Genomic DNA, 19,321 nt, shown 5'->3' with positions numbered 1-19,321 from the left:
TCCTTGTTCCTGAACTTTTATTAACTATAATTCAGTTAGCTCTTCCAGAAGAGACAGGGTGGGACAGAAAGAAGACCCTGACAACTCAGATGTGCTCTTTCTTAGAAGTTCTTTTTTTAAACCTCTTTTTAGAGGTTTAAAGCTAATGGATGACATGAGCTTTTTAAGGATTCTGCTGTTATCATCACCTGTAGACCTGTCTTCCATGACAATAGAGAATTTTCTGTTGAGTTCATGGCTTTTTTTTTTTTTTTTTAAGATTTTATTTATTTATTTACGAGAGACACAGAGAGAGAGAGAGAGAGAGAGAGAGAAAGAGAGAGGCAGAAAAACAGAGGGAGAAGCAGGCTCCATGCAGGGAACCCAATTTGGGACTCGATCCTGGGTCTGTCTCCAGGATCACGCTCTGCGCCAAAGGCAGGCACTAAACCGCTGAGCCACCCAGGGATCCCCGAGTTCATGGCTTTTTGAATTTATTAAAAATCAGAGAAATTCAGCTACACAATAAAGCGCAAAGGCCAGGTGAGGTGCCCTTCAATAAAGAAACTGACCCTGGGTGGGTCAGTGGCTGAATGACTGCCTTTGGCTCAGGTTGTGATCCCAGAGTCCTGGGACTGAGTCCCGCATCAGGCTCCCCACAGGGAGCCTGCTTCTCCCACTGCCTATGTCTCTGCCTCTCTCTGTATGTCTCTCATGAATGAATAAATAAAATCTTAAAAAAAATAAATAAAGAAATATGGAGAACAAATTCAATTTCTGGATATAAGGAATTTATTAATTATGTTATATATTTATTTATATATAAACATATATATATATAATCAAGTAGCATCTACACCCAACATGAGGCTCAAACCTACGGTCCTGAACTCAAGAGTCACATGCTCTACCAACTGAGCCAGCTAGGTGCCCCTTAATTATGATATTTAAATGAATGAATCAATACATTAAAAAATTTTCCAGTTTAATTTTACATGAAAATCTGGTCATTTTTAGCATTGTTCCATAGCAGCCTCAAAGCATACGAATTTATGTTTGGAAACCACTCATCAATTTGAACCACTCATCCTTCTCTGCAGGAAGGCTATCTGAACGTCACCTCTCAGAAACAAGTCAAAATGTGCTGAGCAATTACATAACTAGGTAAGAAAGCGGAGGCCAGAAGTAGGATGAGAATTCTGCGTTGTCTTGTCAAAACAATCCTGGTACCTTTCCGATAATGATTTAGTGCTTACTCATTGCACAATATCTAAGTATATGAAGAAGTACATAAACATTAACTTATCTGAATTATGCTAATATGCAAGATTTAGAAGAAGGCTAATGTAAGTGATTAAGAAAATATCACTCAAGTGTGAGTTGTACAGACCATGAATTATTTTTTCAGACCATGAATTTTTTTAAACAGCTTTACTGAGATATAATTCACATGGCACATAACTCACCCATTTAAAGTATATGACTTAGTGAGTTTCAGTAAATTTGCAGGGTTGTACAACCATCATGACAATTGGGTTTAGAATGTTCTCATTCTCCCAAAAAGAAGCCCCATGACCATTAGGAGTCACTCCCCATGTTCCCCACACCCCAAACCCTAGGCAACCACTTATCTATTTTCTTTCACTACAAATTTATCTATTCTGGGCATTTCATACAAATGGTATCATATAATCTATCAGGGCATTAATTTTAATAACACATGAACTGTATCCAATAGAATTTTGGGGATGCCTGGGTGGCTCAGCAGTTGAGCATCTGCCTTTGGCTCAGGGCATAATCCCGGGGTCTCAGGATCAAGTCCCACATCAGGCTCCCTGCGAGGAGCCTGCTTCTCCCTCTGCCTATCTCTCTCTGCCTTCTCTCGGTCTCTCATGAATAAATAAAAATCTTTAAAAAAAAAAAAGAAAAAAGAATTTTAGTGATCCTCACGTTTCGTGAGATAGTCTAGAAGACCTTGTACCTTCAGAGAGGACCCTGGAAAGTCTGGTTTAATAGTCTAGGATGGTGGCTCAAGAATCTGCATCTTAATGTCCTGAGATGATTCTGATAATCACCCAGAGTTAGGACCAATTCTGAAACATTGAAATATTAAAAAAAAAAAATATATATATATAAAACATTTACAGTATGATACTCCAATTCACTTCCCAGAAAAGTTGAGATTAGACAATTTAATAAAAATACAACATCACATAGGTAGTTGGTTCTCTAATGTAACTAGAAAGCTTTTGAGATTCTATGATTCTATACAGAGTTCCAGCAAAAATCTCACTTATGACAGCTTGACATGAGGGGAATCACCTAAATTGCAAATGAGGAGCATATCTTAAAATAATTTTTGGAGCTCTTATTCTTTTCTAAGAAAGCATGAAAATTAAAAGCAAAGAGCACTAGAGGGGCACCTGGGTGGCTCAGTCCATTAAGCGTCTGCCTTCTGTTCAGGTCATGATCTCGTGTCCTAGGATTGAGCCCTGTGTCAGCTCCTTGCTTAATGGGCCTGCTTCTTCCTCTCCTTTGCACCCCCCCTCCTTGTGTTCTCTCTCTCAAATAAAGAAATAATCTTTAAAAAAAAAAAAAAAAAAAAGCACTACAACTATCTTACCTATATTCATGACCTGAGACTGAAGCATCTGTCTTTGGCCAGGCTGGCTGTTGGGTCTCATGGGGATGCTGGCTGTTGGGTTCCGAATCATACCTCCTTGGATTGGCCGGTTCATGGCACTGGTGGTAGCAGCAGCACAGGTGACTCTCACAGCAGAACTCTGTGGTGCCCATTCCCCAGATGGCATAGTGGGCCGGGAAGCATTACTACCAATCATTCCTGTAGGCAAGCCAAAGGAAACTGAGACATGGAGTAACTGAAAACATAGTCAGCACGTATGAACACTAGATGAGCCTACTGTGTATAAGACAATCACTCTGTAATACACAGCCCAAGAGTTAACGCCCCTGTTGGGACAGACACGGACCCTCAGCTAAGAAACAAGAGTTGGCAATTTCAACAGTTTTTCAAAGCATAGACTTGCCACTCTTTAGAGTTCGGAAAAGCTGTTAAAATTGTTCCCATATGTACTTAGAAACAGGTGCTGTGGTGTGTGGATAACCCCAACTTCCTTCCTCAGGAAGTGAATCACATTAGCTGATCTACACGTCAATGCTTTACTTTCCAAAAGGGAGGTACGGTAGAGAAACAAGGTTTAAACTGATAATCAATACTCTAATTATAAACCCAAATCACAGAATATCCCATGAAGCTGATGTCAGGTTTTTATTTTTTTAATTTTAATTTTAATTTTTTTATGATGTCAGGTTTTTAAATCCCCAAATCCCTTTCAGAGTATTATAATTTGTTAAGCTTCAAAAGTGACCATGGTAGCCTCTAAAACATGAAGAATTTACAGGATCTTTCTTCTACAGTTTTTTATATCCAAGGCAAGAGACTCCTACTTTTATAGGTTAACTTCAATATACCTGGACTAACACATTCCTAATTATATAGCTCTAGAATGGGTTAGGGCAGATTGGTAAAGATCCTTTTACACTTGAGATATTAATAGTTATGCGGCCACACTTAACAATAAGAGCATAATACTCCAAGGATCAAGGATCCTTGTGTTTGGTCTCTCTGGCCTAGCCCCTGGGAATGCTGACAGTGGCTAAATATTTGCTAAGACTTGATATTCTAAAGGGGAAAAACTCCCAAGTAAGAACCTCTCATTTTGAAATGTTTAGTGATGGATATATAAAAGTTCTACTTTCATTATGGGGCACCTGGGTGGCTCAGGATCATGATCCCAGGATCATGGGATCATCCCAGGTCCTGGGATTGAGCCCTGCAGTTGGGCTCCCTGCTCAGTAAGGAGTCTGCTTCTCCCTCTGCCTCTCATCTTCCACCACTTGTGCGTTCTCTCTCTCAAATAAATAAAATCTTAAAAGAAAAAACAGAAGTGCTGCTTTCAAATAGATGGCTTGCTTTCATTTACTTTTAATTATGATAACTAAAAATAGAGTATATTTAAGAAATGGAGAGTACATGTATTGTGGGTGGATTTTCATTGGTGAAATGAGAATGTGCTACATTAGGATTATTAAGAATAAAAGGTAATTAAGTTCACTGAAAAAGTTAGAGTATTATAGTAATATATAATTTTAAAATTTTATTTAAAGATTTTATTTACTTATTTGAGAGAGACAGAGCACAAGCAGGGAGAGGGGCTCAATTCCAGGACCCTGAGATCATGACATGAGCCAAAGGCAGATGCTTAACCAACTGGGCCACCCAGGTGCCCCAGAGAATAATACATGTTTTAAAAAAACATCTGAAGATTAAATTTGAACTACACAAATGTATTATGGGAGAAAAGGCATTGTATTTTTCAAAAAATCTAGCCTCTAAATAATATAACAAGATTATAGCAAGTCTAGAAAGCAGAAGGAAAAATGACCTGTAATTCAACAATATCCATGCAATTATAGTAACTGGGGTCTACAAATCTTTCAGGCTTTTTCTTTTTCTTCTTTGAAACAAAGCACAGGCATTGTATGATCTTCAGAGTCTGGACACCAGTTATCTCTAGGCTGTCCAGATTTCAAAACAGGTGTATTCCTAAATTCCTCCTTATAAGAACTCAGGTCTTCTTTGTGTTCTGCTAATAAGGAGGAACCTTTAATTAAGTCATTGGCTCCTTTTCTGTTATAGGATGTTGCGTAAAGCGGTATTTTGCTTATATAAATCAATACTTTATTTTAAAATATAAAATTCATATTTTTATAATATCTATTTCTTTCAATGCTTTTGTCCTGAGTACTTCATTTTGACAAAGGAAGAATGCTGTAAATTGTGAGCAGTTCTTTATTAGGAAACTCAGCATCTTGCTAGTAGATCTGTGATAGATACTATAGTGTACAGGACATGGTGGTAATAGCGATCATTGCTGTTAAGATGGTTTCTAGCCTGGGATCCCTGGGTGGCGCAGTGGTTTAGCGCCTGCCTTTGGCCCAGGGCGCGATCCTGGAGACCTGGGATCGAATCCCACGTCAGGCTCCCGGTGCATGGAGCCTGCTTCTCCCTCTGCCTGTGTCTCTGCCTCTCTCTCTCTCTCTCTGTGACTATCATAAATAAATAAAAATTAAAAAAAAAAAAAAAAAAAAAAAAGATGGTTTCTAGCCTTAATTAGATGGAAGTTTGGGAATACGGTAGCTGCTATGACACTGATTACCACTCAGCAAATGAGCTTAGGTAACTTGGCAGACACCTCAAGTTACAGCAGGTCAAGGTCCAAACCAGATTACAGGCAAAGTCATCCTTCTTCAAAAAGGGAGCCCTGGACCAGGTACTCTTTAGCCAAGCATATTACCATTTAAAGTTCTTAATTTTAAATTACTGTTTTTCCAAAGAACTGTATCATTTATAAGTATGAAAAGTTAGCTGTATTATAAACTTTCATTCTCAAATTCTCCAAAAACAAATCCTTGATTAATAGGAAGTTTTGGGATTATCAACAGATTACATGAGATACTAGCAACCACCAAATTATTTCACACATAACACTATAACATGTGGAGTGGTAAACTGGAATAGAAGAAATAAGACTATGCTGTAGGATTAATGATTAGAGACCCTGTAAAAGTAATGGTCACAGATAAAATGGTCGGCTTACTGGAATGCTTTTCGATGCTTCGCATGCCACTCTCACAGTAAAAATTTGTAGAATTTTCTTACGTGCTAGTATTCATTTCTAACATAAAACAATTCATTTTGAAAATTCTACTAGTTGGATGTGGATGAATACATCGTTAAGTTAAATAACCCACCAATAAAGTAACAGTGCATTTGAGCCCTTACCTGTGCTACTGTTCCCTAAATTTCCTTGGTTTCCTATCATCCCTTGATTACCCATCATTCCTGGCTGAGGTATCACTGAGTAGGGACTATTGTTTCTGATTGGTGGGAAAGGTCCAGCACCAGTTGGGCTTTGCAATGTGATGTCAAGTGGTAAATTCTGGTTTGGCAATAACCTGCCCAGTTGCCCTGGTCGTGGGTTATTAAAAGCTAAGGAGAAAACAAATGAAAATTGAAGGTTAATATAGGATAATGAAAAAGAATAGCAACAGAAGTAGTGTTCAGGGAAAATGCTGTCTGTAAAGTATCAAAGATATGCACATCAGGGACCAACTGCCTAAATAAAAGACAAACTCACAGACAAAAAACCACAGGCAGCACCTAAATGTGGACTCGTAATTTAATCAAGTCTCTTACTCGACTTTTAACAAATTTTGCAAAAAGAAAGAAAAATAACTCATGTCTATTATTTACCATATATTTCCCGCCCCAATGCTAATTTTTTAACATTTAATTGTATTTGCTGAGTCAAACACTCGTATGGTCTTGTCCATATGTGTCACTGTATTAGAGTTCAGGAATACTGCTTTGTCACAGCTATGAAGTTATAAACGTCTCCTGCACACAGCCCCAAACCCAGACGTGGTTTGTACCTATTATTTCTTAACTGGCCTTTCCTGGGAGTAGAATTAGGTTAAAAGTATCTACTCGCCTTGGAAGTTATTATCTTTTAAGTGTGAACTCTGCCCCCTGAAGTCAGTATTAAAGCTTTAGGGCCCTATTCAATCTTCTAAAAACAGCTTCTTTAAATTCTGGACACATTTAGATTTGAAAGGATTCTTATGGATGACTGACAAGAATCCACTGGGTAGTGTGCCCTATACTATCATATAGACAACCAATAATTTGATAAGAACATCATTACATTTTAAAAGTATCAGATATTATTAATGACAATTTATAGAGCTACTTTATTAAATAATACCAATTATTTCTTCACTGGATTACATAAACATAGTATGAAACAGTACATTCAAAATAAATAAGTTCTTATCAATTAATAACAGAAATAAAACATTTAGAAGAATTAGGGCTCAGAATGGAAATTATGTACATGCTGAATTGGATTCCCTCAGGTTTAGCTCTCGGTTTAGCACTCAACAATCTGATTACATCAGGAGGGACAGAGGAGAAAGCATGAGTTCCCATGCTGCCCATCATTAATGCCTCTGGTTCGTAAACATAAACCCAGTAGTGTGCTTCTTACTCCCCAGTTCTTTGACTTTGTGATCTCCCGAGGTCCATAAGTACCTTCCATTCCTCAAGAAACATGGAGGTTTGAGAGATGACAACAAACTATTTTGTTTTATCCATTCCAGAATAATCAAGAATCACTTGAGGAAAGATCTAGTAATTAAAGATATTTTGTGATTTGGTTGGTGGTTGCCATTTCTGGTTTGAGAACAAATGCTGAGCACTGAATCAGACAGTACCTGACAAGGGAAAAGTCATTCTGTTCACCAAGCGAACACTAAGGACATCATTTATCTTTCTGTAAATCACATCTCTTTGCACAGGAAATATAATTTCTTCCATTCAAAACTGTTGGACTTTACATATATCAAATTTGTAAACTAAGTGATTATGGTGAAGAAAAAATTTACTTTAAACTTTAGAAATCTAAAATAAAAAGAATAAGTGATAGAAAAAAATGTATTTTTCTAAAATAGTCTAAGGTCTTCAAGCTTTTTATTAAAGTGCACTTAAAAACATTTATGATAAAGTTCCATTTGAACTGGTATTTTTAGAATTATTCCTAAGAGATAGGATATTTTTAATGTGTGTAGCCTGTTCACATATTGTGGTTAAATATTAAGAATTTTTAATAGCATTTTATTCCTAAAAAGTCAGCCTAACTTTCTAATTTTCTACGTTTAAAGTATCCACTTATATATTAAGGCACATAAAGTCTATTTTAAACTCCATTTCTGAAGGCAGCAGCTAAAATAAAGGGAGACATGACAATCATCCAAAGAACTTTATCTATGTAGGTCAGGCTCACTCCGTGTTGATTAAATTAACCACAAGAGCATGCTGGAAGGCCATGTTCACCAGAGTCCATTTTGAGTGGTGTTTTGAAGAACCAGGACAGTAGATGGTGCTATCTGACCACAAAAACCTTGAAGTGACTAAGCTGTTTGTATCAGATTTTAATAATCACTGTTTCTAATGGGGATTATATGGGAATTTCTTGGCATAACCATCAATATCTCATACTCACTGCTCTGTGAAATTCGCAGCGCTGTTTTCTGGGCTCCAACAGGTGTAACAGGACTGTTTTCGGCTGTGAGTTGCATGAGGTCATTGATGATGGCTTGCTTGTCAACTGATCCAGCAGGGGCGCCTGGCCGCGTGTCTGGGAAAAGCTGTGGTAATTGACTATTCTGCAAATCATCCAAAATCTCCTCCAGGTTGTCCAGCTCACTGCCAGGCTGCAGTGAACAAACAGAAGAGTTGATCCAGTCCTGCCCTGAGTGTGGGCACCACAGCCCCAGCTACAATTACAGACCTCACTGGCATAAGGCACCACCACAGCCAAACAAAAGATGCAGACACTCATGCACACCTCTCATCTAACAAGTGAATTGATCATTTTTAAAAATTAAATTGACAAAGGCCAAATAACTTAACCTTTTAGGCCCCAATTTCCTCATCTAGAAAAGAGTGGTGATGAATTAGAAAGCTCCCTCCCAGCATTGTGATTCATTGGCAACGTATAAATTCCTCTTTATTGTATGCTAATAATTCAATCAATCATGAGTATGTGTATTTCTAATTAACTGAGTGTATTAAGACTTATAGTCCAGGTCTAGGTTTTGTGGCTAACACTCTCTAAGAAATAATGACAAAAAACTGGTAAAAAAAAATATGATTCAAGTTTACACTACATCAGTATTTTGTAAATGGTTATTTCCTTCTAGGACTTCTCTTTGTAAGAGTATGGGGTAAAAAACAAAATAAGCTCAAAGTAATCATGAATAGTTAAGCATTGCCTTCTCAATTTGACTGGTGTTTTTTTTCCTGCTTGTACTTTCAGTTTCAAATGACACTGGCCTTCTTAGTCACTCACCAGCTTAGGTGACAAAATGTAGGGAAGCAGGATAAAAACATGGGTGTCCCCATGCATAGATTCTATTAACCTGGCTTCACAGAAGGCAGAATGATGTTTCTCAGGGCTCTTCTTTTTACTGAAGTAAGTTCATTTCAATTACCAACATCAAAATAAGAAAAATAAATACCATCACTATCTCATACTTACTACTTTTCTTCCAGAAAGCTCAACCTATTTTATATTCTTTACGTAGAACTTATCCATGTGCCAAGTATTTAAAATCATGCAGTGCCCACAAGACAAGAAAATGGATAAATTAAATGTTAGTAGTTTCTTTTTTTTTTTTTTAATTTTTATTTATTTATGATAGTCACAGAGAGAGAAAGAGGCAGAGACACAGGCAGAGGGAGAAGCAGGCTCCATGCACCGGGAGCCTGACGTGGGATTCGATCCCGGGTCTCCGGGATCGCGCCCTGGGCCAAAGGCAGGCGCCAACCGCTGCGCCACCCAGGGATCCCCTGTTAGTAGTTTCTAATGAAGAAAGTGGTAAGAATGATTTCTAGGATGTGTGGGTGGAAACACAGAAGTTAGGTAATTTCCTCAAAATCACTGGATGGACTTTGAATCCTTGCTTGGCCATGACTAGGCATTTTGTCAACAGAGGGAATTCAAATGAAATTGTTTATATCTGACAAGAGGTACACTTGAAGCAAAAGGGCTCATGGTTTTATTCTATAACTCCTATTCCCCATGCAGATGTTGGATTTGCTAAAGATTTTGCAATTTATGGCACATGTAATATCTGTATGGGAAGTCTTAGTGGACATATTTCTCAAGTTAGGAAAGATAAATTGAAGTGACATTTTATTTGATTCCTTGTTCAGAGTCAACTAGCTTCGTAATAACCTGGAGATCCACTTTCTAGAAGATTCCCAGTGTGCTGTTGGGACAATTACAGGACCATTTTCTAGTTTAGTTAACACATTTCTAACAAAAGATGGAGGCATCGAATATGGGAAAGATACATCTTAGGTAAGGGTTGGGTTCCAACGTTAACATCCCAAAGTCTAGACAGACAGATAAAATGATCCTTAAAACTCCTTAGAGAAGGGCATCTGGGTGGCTCAGTGGCTGAGCGTCTGCCTTTGGCTCAGGTCATGATCCCGGGGGTCTTGGGATCCAGTCCTGCACTGGGCTCCCCAATGTCTAGGACTGCTTATCCCTCTGTCTAGGTCTCTGCCTGTGTCTCTCATGAATAAATAAAATCTTTAAAACAAACAAACAAAACCCCAAAACTCCCTCAGCAGACATCTCAATGCACATCTCTGTCCCCTCCAAGGGCAACACAGTCAGGTTCTCCTCTAGCGTGGAAGCACACCACTCTTTCTTATCTGAGTCCTAAATGATGTCGTGTATGTAGGAGCTGTGCGTTTAAAAAACATGTGGCTACATTTTCACACTCTTAGAGCCACAGGAGTACCAACACCCAGTAAACTCCTGTCGCTCATCTCACGATCACTCTGTTAGGGTACATATTTATTGGGTAAAATGATAGGCTCACACTACTTAACCACTTCATAGTCACCTATTCCTTTCTTCTGAATGTGGATAGATGATATTGTGTAAGTTAAATGTACATGTAAAGTGACTCCATTGTAAATCTATCTTTATCATGTTTTGCTAAACACAAAGGGTATAAACATCACTATGAACATTTATTGTCCTCCAAGGATAGAGCCTGGAACATAGTAATGGACACTCAGTCAACCATGTTAACTTGTGATTTAAGAAAAATTCCCGGGATCAACTAAATTTCTCATAGAAATTCTTGTAATTTCCGTTACTTTCGCAGAAAAATATTTCATAAAAATGCGTGCTATCCTTGTAATTTGTGTCATTCAAATACCTATAGAGATAAGAAAGAGAGTCTAATAAACTGATGTTTACTTCTGTCCTATAAAACCAAGCTTACCTACTATGCTGCCTTATGTAGAGTATTTTAAAAAGTGGCCCTTGAAGCTCATTATATGTGTGGGGGGAGGAATTGGGGGTGCAAAGGGAGGAAGTAGAGAGTAAGTAAGTAATAAGTTGCTTCTTGAGAAAGTTTTGCAGACTGCCGTGGATGAGAAACATCAAAATAAATAGGTTCATATAAACAATAATAAATATATATTATCCTCAATGAATGCTCTTGTATTTGCCCCTAATCCCAGATACGTGTAAAAGAAATTTTTTACAATGTAGATTAACAACAGCCTGTACCAACTCCTACCTTTCCTTTTTACGCTCTTTCCATGCAAATAAAATTATCCTTTAAAAAATGTCAAACAAAAATAATTAGTTTCAAAGAGTTCTAATGACAAAATTCATGATTCTTCCTTTGTAATCTACAAATTGAGAATAAGTCTAGCATTATACATATAAGATGTTAAAATATATTTGGATATTCGAGGCGCCTGGGTGGCTCAGGAGGTTAAGCATCTACCTTCAGCTCAGGTCATGATCTCAGGGTACTAGGATCAAGCCGAGTCTGCTTGTCCTCTCCTCTCTGCTCCTCCCCCCACTGTGCTCTCTCTCTCTCTCAAATAAATGAAATCTAAAAAACAAAACAAAAAACCAAACCATATTTATTAAACCATATTTGGATGGCTTAAGTCAATTTATTGGCCTTTAAATTTCAAATAATTAGAAAACTTTAAATCCAATATTTTCCTTGGTTTTTATTTATTTTATTATTTAAGATTTTATTTATTTATTCATGAGAGACACAAGGAGAGGCACAGGCAGAGGAGAACCAGGCTCCATGCAGGGAGCCCAATGTGGGACTTGATCCCAGGTCTCCAGGATCACGCCCTGGGCTGAAGGTGGCGCTAAACCACTGAGCCACCCAGGCTGCTCAATTTTTCTTTTTAAAAAGCATGTTATTAAAAAAATGTATTAAAACTGATTTAATCTCTGCCATTTTAAGAGCCGATCAAATTCAACTGTGGGTCAGTCTAGTTCTGACAAGTAACTAAATGCTTCTTTGTCTTAAGGAAGCCATGCAGGAACTTCTTGGTGTATATTCAAAAGAAATTGGTTCTTTGGATCCCCATAACTATGGACACTATTTGAATTCATGCAGCTTACCACCAGAAGAATACCTTATGTAACTTTCCCCATTAGAGATAATATTGTTTTGCATGTGTTTATTTCTTGTTAATTTTTGGAGTATGCATTTAACATTCATCTAAGTGTCTTAAGTGTACTTTAAATGTTCTTCATCAAGGAGATAAAATTCAGAATGTCTACTATAACCCCTTTGGCTGTTTGGCAATAAAATCTGACAACTACGGCATTCTCTTTTGTAGTTCTGGAAGGGATGGATTTGATCACATTAAGTTTCTGATCAAATATGCCCCTCCCTGCCCCCCCCCCCCAAAAAAAAAGTTCTAGTCCGTGTCTACTTTGTTAGGCATTTCTTCACAAGTCAAAAAAATTAATGCCTTCCTTTAAAATGCTTTGCCAAGATTCTTCAAAGTTTTGCTTAGGCATCTATTCGAATGCTCAAATTAGCCACATCAATTTGAATAGTTAGTTTAAACTATTTCAGGCAGAAAATGAGTCAGAAAGATTTTTATAAAAGTTCTACAAAATGAAAATTGGACTTGATTTCTTTAATTTTTCATTTTTCTGGTTTTATGAATTTTTCATGTGTCAAATCAACTGGCCCTCTGAAGGAAATATAAAGAGTACATGCATTTTAATAACATAAGTATTTTAATAAGTTATAAAACATCTTTTCAAAAATTTAAATAAAAAGTATAATTTTACCACATTTGCCTAACATAGAATTATTTTTAAAATGGTAAAATTGTTAAAAGATGGTAATACAATTCTACCACATTTGGAGGGAAATTTTCAGGACATTACCAGTTTAAAATATGGCTTTCCTTTCTAGTGGAGAAACGTCTACAAGACGTTCCTTGTAGACTTGTTCTAAACCCTCATTATAAGTGGCCTGGTAGCATCAGAAAGAATTTAAGACTATCAACATACTCCACTGGGCAAATAAGTATGTGACTTAAAAGTCGGTAAACATATTGGAAATTTTTCTGACATTGCTTCCTGTTGGTGACGAAAAGCCATAGAAACAAATGTTGTTTAAATACTCTACCCAGTAAGGAACGCTATTTTAGGTATAATAGCGCCATCGAAGTACTTCCTGTCCTTAATAAGTTATAGGTAGGCTAAACACACGCTTGGTTAATGGCTCTTTTCTGAGTCAAAATAACAAGACAGTTAAGTGTGTAATTCAGGCCGCTAACCATTTATCTTATTAAATAAAAAACTTGTATTCCCTTGAAATGAAAGAAAAACTTTAACAAACTGGTACAGCAGTTCAAAGGAGATACAATTAATCTGTTTTGGGAATAGTGAAGGGAGAGCAGGAGGGAAAAGAATCACTGTTTTTTCCTTCAAGTAAGTCATTCTAACTTTGATCTAAATTTAGGTAATGCATACTTCCTGTGGTAACTTTTCTTTTCAAGTTGCAATGTTTTCAATGTTAAATTTGCTCTGAAGCAGTGTTTTTTGGTGGAGTTTTATTTTTAAATGGGAGTGAACGGAGGATGAGACCAGGGACTGGTTTCATTAAGAAAAAAAATAGTGTGTGTGTGTATACACATTACTTTTTGGTCTACCCAAAATAACAGATTTGTGCTGATTATGTTCTCTAGGTGAGAAGATTTTGATTAGAAAAATGTTTCTGCTAAACAACAATTAGAAACAGCAAGTGACTCAAGGACTTTAAAAAAAATTCTTTGTTTTGGGTCAATTTCTTGTCTGAAGTTAGCGTAATCAGACATTAAATATAGAAATGCCAACAATGTACCCCTTTCCTGGCCCTCTAAGTTCCTAGGGCCTCAGGCCTAGGATAGAAATAAATTCTGTGTATGGAGGGAGGGGCCAGCCACTTAGCTAAGGTGGCTCACATGAGTCACCATCTTGCCCTCTAACATGTGTTAGGGAGACCTGAGTGACAGTATCTGTGCCTGCCACTCTGAACTGCCACTAGCTCTGCATATTCTAATCTAGTAAAACCTCAAAAGATTAAAACATTTACAGTTGTCAATCCGGTTTCAGACTACACTTAATCCAACATATTGCTATTAACTTTCTGTTGAAACTCTTGAGTTTTCCCCATTTACTGATTTTACAGCATTACAGAATAGCTGTATTATCGAACCCTGCACTAACATTTAAGTTCCAGGATTAATTATCAAAGATGATTATATAATTAGGATGCTTCCCTTGCGAAGGGCACAAAAGTTTTAAAAAATCCTATCTGTCTTAAGGAACGTAGCAGCTGCCAAGACATCAAAGTGAAATAAAGGAAGCTAAGTGCTTAGAGCTGTGGATGGAGCCCAGCTATAAGGGCATATACAGCCTCAGCTCTCCTGATTCCAGTTTTCAATCCTAGACCTGCCCCTGGGCCAGCCTCTGCTGACTCAGCAGAGTTCAAGATTATAGTAAGAGAGTACTGTTTTCTTCTCTCCCCATCCACACCTAGTCCCCCAAGACAGTGACACATAAACTACCCACTTGCAGAACAAATTTCAAGACAAATTATTAAACCATTTTAAGTAGAAAGGCCTATGTAGCTTCTTCATTTGTTAACCAATCATGACTTAAAAGATTTAAAGTACAGGGCTATTCCCAGGGATTAGAGAGTTGATAATGCAGGGTGAAGTCTTGGATCATTAATCCAGCCTGTCACCGAGTCCCCACGAGACATCTTATGCCAAACTATTATGTCAAAAGTAACTCTTTCAAAAAATAAAATAATTTAACATTAACCAGAAGTATCAGTTGACAATAAAGAGAGGTACGATGATCTTCATTAGTTTGGAAACCAAACTCTGATCTTAAAAAGAGAGAAAGGTAAATGGGAAATAATTTAATTAAGTCTGTCCTGACAAAGCCAGTTTCAAGGATGTGATTATCTCCAATTTAGGCATCTTCTATTAACAGGGTCAGCAAACTATACAGCTGGCCTGTGGGCTAAATCCTGCCCACCACCTGTTTTTCTATGGCCTCTGAGCTAAGAATGGATTTACATTTTTTAATAATTGAAAAAAGAATCAAAAGAAGAGTATTTTGTAACACATGAAAACTGTATAAAATCAAAATATCAGTTTCTGTAGGTAAAGTTTTATCGAACACAGCACTCTCATCTGTTTGTATAGGGTCTATGGTTGGTTTTGCACTATAGCAGCAGAGCCAAATAGCTGTGGCACAGACTGTATGGTCTGTAAAGCCTAAGATACTTATCACTTGGTCCTGTACAAAAAAAAAAATAAAAAATAAGAAAGGTCAGCCTACCCTGGGTTTATGACAATGTCACTTGTTGCTAGACAGGAGTGTTTGGAACAGATAGCTTCAGTGAGAATTAGGTGTTTCCCAGTAAGAACAACACCCAAGGCCTCAAAATGCCCCCATGAAAATCCTTGATGGATATAGATTCGTATACTTGAGAGGACATGTAACAAAACGTACCTGGTCACTAGGCTCAAAGCTCATCTCCTCCTTCTCAGTTTTCATAGCTATTAATTTTGTGTTACTGGCAGGGTCTGTCTTACTGTCCAGTCGCTCAAGTTTGGGGGTTATTTCCGGTAAACCAATATCTTTAGTATCATCTTTATCCAGTAGGTAGCGGAGTAGTGCATTCTCTTTCTTCTTGGGGCTCACTGGCTCTTGTTTAATTGTCACTTCTGAGCCGGGAGCTGTGCTGCTCGCCTCCTGGCTCAGCTCCTTGCCTGTGGCTTCTGCCGTTAACTTAGCCAAGTCCACAGGGGAACTGCTGTCCTGCAAGAGTCTGTGCAAAATCTTATGCTTCTCCTTGAGCGAGGTCCCGTGCGTGGACCCAGAGCCGGGCAAGCCAGCTGTGGAGTCCTTGTTGGCGTCCGACAGAGAGCTGGACAGGGGCGAAGGCTCCATCTGGTCAGATTTGGTGGTCAACAGCTGGAGGAGTTTGGTCTGTCCTTTGCTGTCATGCAGTCGGTTCTGTCCATCAGCTCTCTCACTGCTCACAGCCGGGGGCATGTTGGAATCATTTGTTTCCTTCTGCTCTCCAGGATGGCAGCTGCTCTCTGCTGGACCGGTTGTACCTTCAGATGGCTCCCCATAAAGTCCAAAACAGTCTTTGGAGTCTAAGCTTCCCATCTTGCTGAGTGGGGGAGGATTCATATTAACGGGGGAGTTTTGCAAGTTGCCCATTTTTAGGTCTGGTGAAGCCAACGACGACCCCAGGGAGACCCCATGCCCCTCACTGAGGGCCTGAAGTGCGTTGAGGGAACTGTTGGTGTAGCTATGGCTATTTCCTGTGCTGCTGCAAACGCCCACAGGGGAATGCAAGCTTCCTGCAGGGGAAAACTGACTGGGCGGGATCCGAGGGCTTCCAGCCACTCCGGGGCTCATGCGATGCCGTGGCGAAAGCATGGAGTTGGGCTGTCCTGGATTCATGCCAGGGCTGCTCTGTGAGGGACTGTTCATTTTGAGTGCATAGTTACTACCCTGAGGAGTGGTTGCTTGCATGCTCGACACATGGTTCATTCCCCCAGAACCACCAAACCTGCCCATGGGCATGCCCATTTGTTCCTTTGGGCCATTGATGGGAAAATTTATATTGCTACTGAGGGTCATGTCCTGACCTGGGTTCCCACTGCACATGGCCTGATGGGCAGGGCTGCTAGAGCTAATTGGGTTCAATGGCTTCCCCATCGCTTGTCCAGTCAGATCCGGATTCATTACACACACGTTCTGCTCTCTGTATAACGAGGAAAGAAATATAGAAGGAAAAACATTTAGCAAGTTGTTATTAATTCAAAAAATGAGATGGCCTCTTTTCTTTAAAAGAACAGACTATTTTTAAAGGACAGATAATACTCTGATGAAACAATCTGCAATTATGGACAAGACCGAACATGCATAATTTTGGATCAAGAGTGATGTTTTTCAGTCAACTCATTAAGATGTCTGCGGTTTTACAGAGGGGGTATCTTTAAATTCAACTACTACTGTACTGACACTGTAGTAACTAGACAAGACATTAGAGAGGTTCCAATTACATACTATCCCCCTTTCTCATTACATGACATATTATCAGGAATAACTGAGAACTTGTACTACCTCTTAAAGGAATGACCCAAACAAGTAGAGCGGTCTTCAATTATTTGCCAGATTACAATTCCTAACAATAGACACGTCTGTAAGGCCAGAGAGCTCTGAGGTATACTACTTGGCTCAATACGGGGGGAGAGGGGGAAACTCACCTCTAACCATTAGAAAGGCTACAAGTTCTAGAGCTGATAAAGTTACCAAAAGTATTTAGAATTAGATCACCTTGTCTAACAGATCCCCTTGCAAGTCAAAGCAAGAGCCTCCAAAACAGACAACAAGAAACAGAACTACAGAGTGATCTTGGTCTGTGATCTTATTCTCCAACGCCTAGACAACTCCAATCCACTCCTTTCTAGTGACTAAAAGCAGGTTTTCTGGGCTAGGTGATTTCCCAAACCCTATAAGCTTTAATTTACAGCCTTGGCAGTCATTTGTGAGTTACCACATGTGTTCACAAATCCAAACAAAACAGGTTTCACAAATTGTCAAACATCAGCTTTCACTTGGGCGGGGGGGGGGGGGGGGGGGGGGGGGGGGGTGGGGGGGTGGGGGGGTGGGGGGTGCGGTGAAATTTGGCACATCTGTAATCACTTTCAAATTGTTTCGGTTTGAGGTCAGATTTATTAACAGTTTGGCAAACAGGGCTGCCTGATTTTTTTTTTTAATCCCTAAATAAGAAAGTACATAATCAAGAAATGTAATAAAAGGGGACTCTTTAACCAGTGCAACTTTATGTATCTTCTGATAGTACCTCATAAAGTTTTATATAGCACATACATAAATACTTATATATAACTTGAAACGTAATCATTTTCCTAAATTTGTGCTCTAAAACAATATAGTTTATGACATTTAAAGTCAACATTTAATTTTCTGTACTTTCATTTTTTATGGAAATCTTTATTACCTTTCAATTTAAAGGCTTATGTCAAGAAGTTAATTTAAACCCGAGGAAAAAAAATCTAAAATATTCCCTCTAAGTATATATATTTGAAAGTTTTAGATTTCAGCACACAGAAGCAGAAATCATGCTAGTGGCTTCAATAGTTCTGAATCACACATGTCTCCCTGGGAACTGATCAATTTTCCCTTCTCTGATATAGGTGGTCATGTCTGAGCCAAGTGAGTGCTAGCCTGTGTTCTTCCAGCTGGGTTTAAAATTCACTAGCATTAAGACAAAAATCCGAAGTATAGCCCTACTTTGCTAGTATCATAAATTGTCTTTTAGCCAAAAGTTAATAGCAACTTAATTTTATATTTTACGTGCCTGGGGCTGATGAGCAGAAATGTCTAACAAGGTTGGAAAGCTCTAGGGTGATCTGTTGCTTTTGTACCATTTCCTCTTGACTTGGGGAAGGAAAAGTGATTTCTTATAACTAGGATTACCTGTGAAGCATATGTAACGATATTACAAGCTGAGGTTCATTAGTAGTCTGAGAACGGATGAGTTTGCTCTTCGTTTGTGCAGCAACAAGAGTGCCATCGGACAAGGAAAAACGATAGATTTGACTGAACGCCAATCCTTGTCTCAGCACTGTAGGCAAGCAAGGAAACAGAATGCATGTTTAGAAAAAAAAAAGATCAAAGAGTGGGGGTGGGATAAGACATAGTAATAAACTTCATTAAGTTTATGCCCATATTTTCTCATGGGCATGTTAACAAGAGTCTAAGTACTATTTCATGATACTGAAACATTTTAACATTTTAAAAGCACATTTATTTTTTACTCAAAAAGCTAATAAGTTCAATGTACTGTTTTGTTTTTAAAATAAGGCTTGGACCCTCAAACTATGTTCTTTTTAAAATCTTTAGTACTAAGGCAAAAGAGTGTAAACCATTTATGGACTCAAAACTAGTTTTCAATGATTTGTTCAAAATATCAGAAAACAATATAATGTATAAACATGATACCTTTAAAGTGTACAATTTGCCTTTAAGTTTCTTTTAAACTAACAAAAATATTATAGTAAAATTCAGGATATTAAATATGTTCTCTGAATATTCATCTTGAAGTTATTACTCCTCATCATCTCATAATACTATCCCCATTCTATTTCTCAGTATGTAAGAAGTATTATTTCTGTGGATAGGACAACAGGAAGTAAAAGATAAACAGAAAAATCTTTTCAGAGGACAAAAAGGCTAAATAGGCAACTGAAACAATAAAAGGGGAATTAGTTTAATTTCTGAATAAAGAATCTGGTTGT

The 19,321-nt window shown here is 38.1% G+C and overlaps 1 protein-coding gene across 11 annotated transcripts in view; it reads right to left on the bottom strand.

The window, feature by feature from the left end:
- Positions 1-19,321, bottom strand: part of NCOA2 (nuclear receptor coactivator 2) — a 295,906-nt gene that overhangs the window by 30,178 nt on the left and 246,407 nt on the right. For 10 of the 11 annotated variants that reach the window (XM_072804308.1, XM_072804304.1, XM_072804314.1 and 7 more), the window contains 5 exons: positions 18,501-18,648; positions 15,492-16,761; positions 8,124-8,334; positions 5,846-6,052; positions 2,603-2,821 (listed from right to left, as the gene is read on the bottom strand). In XM_072804308.1, the coding sequence (XP_072660409.1) occupies positions 2,603-2,821; positions 5,846-6,052; positions 8,124-8,334; positions 15,492-16,761; positions 18,501-18,648 (2,055 nt within the window). The remainder of the gene's footprint in view (positions 1-2,602; positions 2,822-5,845; positions 6,053-8,123; positions 8,335-15,491; positions 16,762-18,500; positions 18,649-19,321) is intronic. The other variant, XM_072804315.1, reaches the window with a different exon arrangement.

Source organism: Canis lupus, chromosome 28 (genome assembly GCF_048164855.1).
Source record: "Canis lupus baileyi chromosome 28, mCanLup2.hap1, whole genome shotgun sequence".
NCBI lineage: Eukaryota > Metazoa > Chordata > Mammalia > Carnivora > Canidae > Canis > Canis lupus.
The sequence above is the reverse complement of the archived record's forward strand: the minus strand, read 5'-3'. Positions and strand labels throughout refer to the sequence as shown.